Below are 5,902 nucleotides of genomic sequence, written 5' to 3'. Positions count from 1 at the left end.
TTTGTCCCATGCGTCAATCTGATAGGGAAATGAAAAACATTTTACAAGCTAAATGTAACTTGGAATTCACAAGCATGCAAACCTTACGTTAACACCCTTCCACATAATTTACTGTAACTATTTAACTTTTCATCGAGGGGAAGACAGAATGTTGATCAGTTCAAACGTTGCTTTTGAACTTGTCTTTGTCGTGTGAAGGTTACGCGTTTCTTTTTTTCTTTTTTTTGCATCCGTCTTTTTTTTTTTGTGGACACTCTATCATTTTTTAGCATAAACCCATTTGCACCAGAAATCCATTTGCATAAGTGCATATGAATGCCGTTAGGAAATACACTGTTAAAAATACGTCATGTCACCATTAGCAAACAAGTAACAAGTAATGCGTTTCGGATCATTTTTCTTTGCTAACAATGTTGTGAAGAAAATCATGTAAATGAGTTGTGAAAATGTCACCAATTACTCCTACCTGTATTTTTCAGGTGTAGTTATTCCATTTCCTAAGATTGATGAATGCAAGTTTGAAATTAAGAGGTGATGAGTTGTTTGGGAATCTCCTACTAAGAAAAGCAACAGAGTTAAAGCTGTGTCCATCTTTATTGCCAAAGCATTGTCCATTTGAAAAAAAAACTTGTACCATGAGAGAATTTGTCTTTATTGTACTCCATGTCAGGATGTTTTGAAATCCATGTTTGAAACTGTTTGATTCAAAATTCAAAATGCCTTTGAAACTTAAGCACAAGATATACTAAAATTCTGGGGAAAATATCAACATAGATTCACCAGTGTACAAACATGATTATGTGAACAACCTACTATGTAAAACATCATCTAAGGGGGAAAAAACAATAGAAAAGTCCCCAAATGATAGAAAATAAAATCTATATAAATCTGACTAAGCTTCACTACTCATACTCTCGATGTCAGGGGAAGATTTAGCTTAGGAAAATAGGTGCAACTGTCTCCACTTGCTAAATAGTTTTTAAAAGTTATCTATATAAGGTTTTTGCTTAACATAGAGGGATTTTCTTTTTTGCCGCCTCTTACTTTTAATCATGGTTCCACTGCTGACTCTCATAATGTGTTTAATGCAGCGCTTTAACTAACCAAACGCGTGAGGCTCTAGCATAAGAGTGGCTTTTCTGATTCGTAACTTTTTGGCAACACTGCTACATCATCACTGACCGCAACATTTTCTTTCTTCTTAGCCCATAACACAAAGTACAAACCAGTGAACATCAAAAACATACCGCACACGCTGCAAAATCCATCCGTAATACATTTTGGTTATCTTTGCTTGAGTTGAAGGGTTAGAAAAGATCCTTTGAGGTGATATCGGAAGAGAGCATACCTTCCTAAACTGATAGAGTCCCCTAAGGTGAGAGCAGAGAGGATGACAGAAGAGACGGTTCCGATGGGGTTGAATGTGGACACATATACTGGCCCTTTTCTCTTCATAGCCCATGCATTAAAACTCGTACAAGCTCCACTTACAATACCTCCCTAACATTCATCAGAAAATGAAGCAGTTCAGTTTATGCTAATACAAAAAATATTTAGTTCATATAAATATTGGCTCGGTTCATCCAGGCAAATCCATGCAACTCAGTTGGTTAAATTGGGTCACTGCGAAGGTGTTTACCAGAATAGCGTAGCCAACAAGATCTCCGGTGCGCACAATATTATGGGCCGTGACTAATCCTCTTTCCTCAACCATTTTCACGACTGCTGTTAGAATAGCACCCGCGAAAGAAGTTATTGCGCAGAGGGTCATAGGTGCAGGGAAATCACCCAAAGTTGCAGCCTGTTTTCAACACAAGCAGTTAGCTAATGCAATGATGGTATAGCATGTATTTAGAGATCAACATGCAACCTAAGATTTACACACCTGTAAGACAACAACACATGACAAAACAAGGATTGCTGTCATGAGACATATGATTCCGACAAGCTTGACTTCCTCGTTGATTTCATCGTTCGGGCTGGTACTCTCTGAGGTTGCACCAGGCGCGTACAAAATGCTCATTGTAATTGCTCCAATAACACAAATGCAAGTCCCTAAAATCTTAACTTTACTATATATGCAACTAAGATTCACCTTTTCAAACCTACACAATGGCTTAGATAATGGCTAATCAGAAACTCACTAAAGATCACAGGTGTCCTACTAATAATTGTACGTATCACATGCGCATGGTGAATTAGCAAATGAGTCGCGAACTATTACTACCTGAGAGCCCAGGCAATGACAAAGATGATCCCTGGAGCTAGATTGGGCATGGCACAAGCAATTGCTGGAGAAGTTTTCTTAACTCCGACTAATAGTAGGGACTGGAACAAAGTTACCCTTCAAATGGAAGCCAGCGTAAGATGATAAATGAGGGGAAATGAAAGCCAATGTACGTAAGATGATAAATTCATACCCTCCAAATGAAATCAACAGCAATTGTCCCAACAATTTGGTGCTGAATTCCTTAGGCCACTTGCTCCTTTAAAAGTAAACAAAAAACATAAACAAAATTATATAACAACAACAAAGTAGCAACGACAACCAGAAATAATTATAAAATCCGAAGAGCAAGTCTTATGGTAACCAAAACGATTTTAAATTTCTCTGCATGGGAAAACTTTGGATTGGAACGCCAGACTTACCTTTCGAAATATACGCAGAGAGGAAATAAGAATAGAGAGGTTGCAAAACTGCAATAAATGACGAGGAAGAGAGGGGAGAGACCAAGTGCCATTAGATTGCTCATGATCACTGAATATACAGAATAAACGATTTGAACACCGATTAATCCAACAATCAACACCGATTCATGGAAGAATTTATTTGTCGCGGGGGTTGTTGTTGATCCTAACATTTCTCAGATTATGTTTTTAGATCTATTTTTTCTTTTTCCTTCTTTTTCTTTCTCTTCCGCTTCCTCGTCAATATGTTTTTTCTTTTTTGTCACCTCTCTCGGCCACTAAAATTTCTGGCTGATCACCACCGACCACCATCTTCCATTCCTTAACAATTATAATTATTAGTTTTATTTTGGTGTTTGGTTAGATTTAGCAGAACATCTCTTTCTGTCTACACAACTAATTTTGCGGGGACAATTCACAATTATGGTTTTGAAAGTAGCTAGCGTTTCATATGACTTGATAGTTAGCATGCATGCATGCATGCACGAGGCACCAACTGGTCCAAATGCTTGAAATCATGCATGTACTCTGATCACCTACCTGTTGGATGGTCTTGGGCCTGCCTAGATTAGGCGCACTTTAGTGGATCTGCCATGAACAAATCCAATCAATGATACAGTCACATCTACCACCAATATACCTCTTGGCTCTTATGGTATGGATGTTAACAAGAACGCCAACAGTTTGGATTAGATCGTACGCAGTTTTGGTCACGTCGGTAAATTTTCAGGGCGGTGGGACATTATGGTTGACGGTGAAAATTTTGAATCAAATAATTATACGGAAAATGAGTCATTTGCCCAAATATTTTTAAAACATGGTTCAAATAGACGAGTAAAAATTAGTATGGGTGAAATGGACAAAAAAAATAGTAAGGATGAAACTGGATTCATCCCGGTTTAAACTTAAAAAATAGCGAGGATGAAACTGGATGCATCATGTGTAAATTTAAAATAAGAAAAAGTATTTGAAAATAGGCAGGATGAAACTGTTTGCATCCTGGCTATTTTTACATTTTTGTCCATTTAAACAGTATCAAAATCTAAATGTCCTTTCCACCCATGAATTGTTGGTTTTGATTTTTTTAACCAATTTTGTGATAATTATAGAGGTAGATTTTGGGTAATTTTACAAATTTTTTGAGTCACCGGCCACAATTTTGGGTCACACATAATAAACTTTCAGAACGGAATACATAAGTTAAGAACCATAATATTGGGCATACCAAAAACTTTATAGGCATACAAAGTCATTTTCCTAACCAGGGTGTATTGATAAGGGGTGTCTAATGGGTATGAATGACCTATATACCCTTAAACACTTTGAAAATATTGATTTATAGGCTTTAGGTTCGGCTGACTCGTATTGATGAGTTATCAGCCGAACTTCCCGCTGTAGACTGAATTCTTTCGATCTTGTTTTGATCATAACTTCTTCGTCCAATGTCGGAATGACCTCATTCTTTTTGCATTATCTTCGTATTTTCATTCTCTTGAAGATGAAGATAAAATCTACTTGATTTTAATGGGTTAAAATCTACGATTTTCATTATATAAGCTGAACCATTAACATTTTTTATTCCTGAACTCTCAAGAATAGGTTCGGCTTACATCTATGAGCCGAACCAACCCATTGATGAACAGTTCGGCTTACATCTATGAGCCGAACCTCACATAATTTTTCTTCCAGATCACACAGGACTAGGTTCGGCTCATTATGATATTTTTAAACAAGCCGAACTAGTTGGTTCGGCTCATAACAATAACACTTTCAGCTTCCCGAACTGTTCATTAGTTGTCAATATCCAGGTTTCAGATCAAGGATCGGCGCATAATTTAGGTGAGTTGTGAGCCGAACCTAGGTTCGGCGCATAATGTTGTTGTTTTTTAAGCCGAACGGTTCTTCAAATTTTCAGCCTGAAAGTGTATATGAACAGTTCGGCTGATACGATTTTCATTATATAAGCCGAACCATTAACATTGTTTATTCCAGAACTCTCAGGAATAGGTTCCGCTTTCTAGGAAAATTTTATACAAGTCGAACTAGTGTCTAGCAAATGTTCGGCGCATACCTAAACAGTTTCAGCTAGCCGAACTGTTCATAAAGGGATCGGTTCGGCTCATAAATGTAAGTCGAACCTTTTCATCCTCCATTGAATCATTCTCGTAATCTAGGAAATCAACCATTTGGGAATCATTGTTGTAGTTGATGTGTATTTTCCTAGGTTTTTTAGATGATATATGACACTCCTCATCCTCCACTGAATCAAGAATTAGAAATTTCTCACTTTCTCCTTCTCTTTCTCTCCTTCTTAACCAAACCAAAACTTTGATTTTTTTTCCCCAAATTTTTCATCTAAACAACTCTTATAATTCTGAAAATTATTTTAATCACTAAACAAAATATTTAATCACTAATCAAGATTAGTAACACTAATACGTAATGAGATTTGCCATTAAAAAATTTTGGGTTAAGGGGTTATCTGATTTTGCTATTTCACAACCTTTTTTGTCTTCATTCAGTATGCCTTGGAAGATTTTGGTATGCCCAATATTATGGTTCTAAGTTAAGGGGGCGACTCTGGGTAAAGGTGTAAATTGTGCGTAACAAACTTGGATCACAGTGGTAATTTTGCAGATTTTGGCTGGACGACAAATTTAAAGGCATATAAATAATTTCGGGGCACTAATTAAGTAAATTGCGGGCACAAAACTAGTTTTGAGGGCACATGACAAATTCCGGGTCATATTTCATGACTTTTACAGTATTGTAAGATTTGGGGCTGATAGATAGATTTTACGTCACAATGGCGGTCCGGAAGCCTAGGAATCACATTGATAGTTTTTAAGCTGCAGGTTCCAAGCATGGCCGTTCCTGGGGAAAATTTGCCACGAAGTGAACTTCACATTTTTTTTTTTGCCCCTTAATTTTTTTTTTTACAAATTCAACTAACAAAAGATCATCACTTGTTTTCCATACACAATTCTAAAAATGAAACATTGTTTAATCAAATTAAAGAAACCCATTAATCATCAAGAGGTTAATTAATAATCGAAACATAAATTATGGCAAAAAATTAGGGTAAAAAAACAACACCAACATCAATACCTTTTATACTTATAGAAACATTTAATTATGGCACCAATTGAGTTGATTATTGTTATGGATTTTGTAAAAAAAAACTCGCAGGTGATTTGCTGTGTGGGAACTGGGA

At 36.5% G+C, this 5,902-nt stretch overlaps 1 protein-coding gene across 1 annotated transcript; it reads right to left on the bottom strand.

The window, feature by feature from the left end:
* Window positions 1-721: 721 nt before the first annotated feature.
* LOC113361003 (WAT1-related protein At5g47470-like) lies at window positions 722-3,019 on the bottom strand. Its single transcript, XM_026604399.1, has 7 exons — window positions 2,650-3,019; window positions 2,421-2,486; window positions 2,228-2,344; window positions 1,886-2,105; window positions 1,640-1,801; window positions 1,349-1,500; window positions 722-1,255 (listed from the first exon to the last, which is right to left on the bottom strand). The coding sequence occupies exons 1-7, from the start codon at window positions 2,859-2,861 to the stop codon at window positions 1,120-1,122; spliced, it is 1,065 nt and encodes a 354-aa protein (XP_026460184.1). The 5' UTR covers window positions 2,862-3,019; the 3' UTR covers window positions 722-1,119.
* Between the last annotated feature and the right edge of the window lie 2,883 nt (window positions 3,020-5,902).

The sequence above is a fragment of the Papaver somniferum genome, chromosome 3, assembly GCF_003573695.1.
Source record: "Papaver somniferum cultivar HN1 chromosome 3, ASM357369v1, whole genome shotgun sequence".
In the NCBI taxonomy this organism is placed as follows: Eukaryota; Viridiplantae; Streptophyta; class Magnoliopsida; order Ranunculales; family Papaveraceae; genus Papaver; species Papaver somniferum.
This window is presented reverse-complemented; position numbering and strand designations above follow the sequence as displayed.

Excerpts from the sequence above, each read along its gene's own strand:
- LOC113361003 (XM_026604399.1), bottom strand. The coding sequence starts at position 2,861 with ATGTTAGGATCAACAACAACCCCCGCGACAAATAAATTCTTCCATGAA. Across the intron at positions 1,501-1,639 it reads TTGTTGGCTACGCTATTCTG|GGAGGTATTGTAAGTGGAGC; the intron begins GTAAACACCTTC and ends GATGAATGTTAG. Across the intron at positions 1,256-1,348 it reads GACTCTATCAGTTTAGGAAG|CGTGTGCGGTATGTTTTTGA; the intron begins GTATGCTCTCTT and ends TGGATTTTGCAG.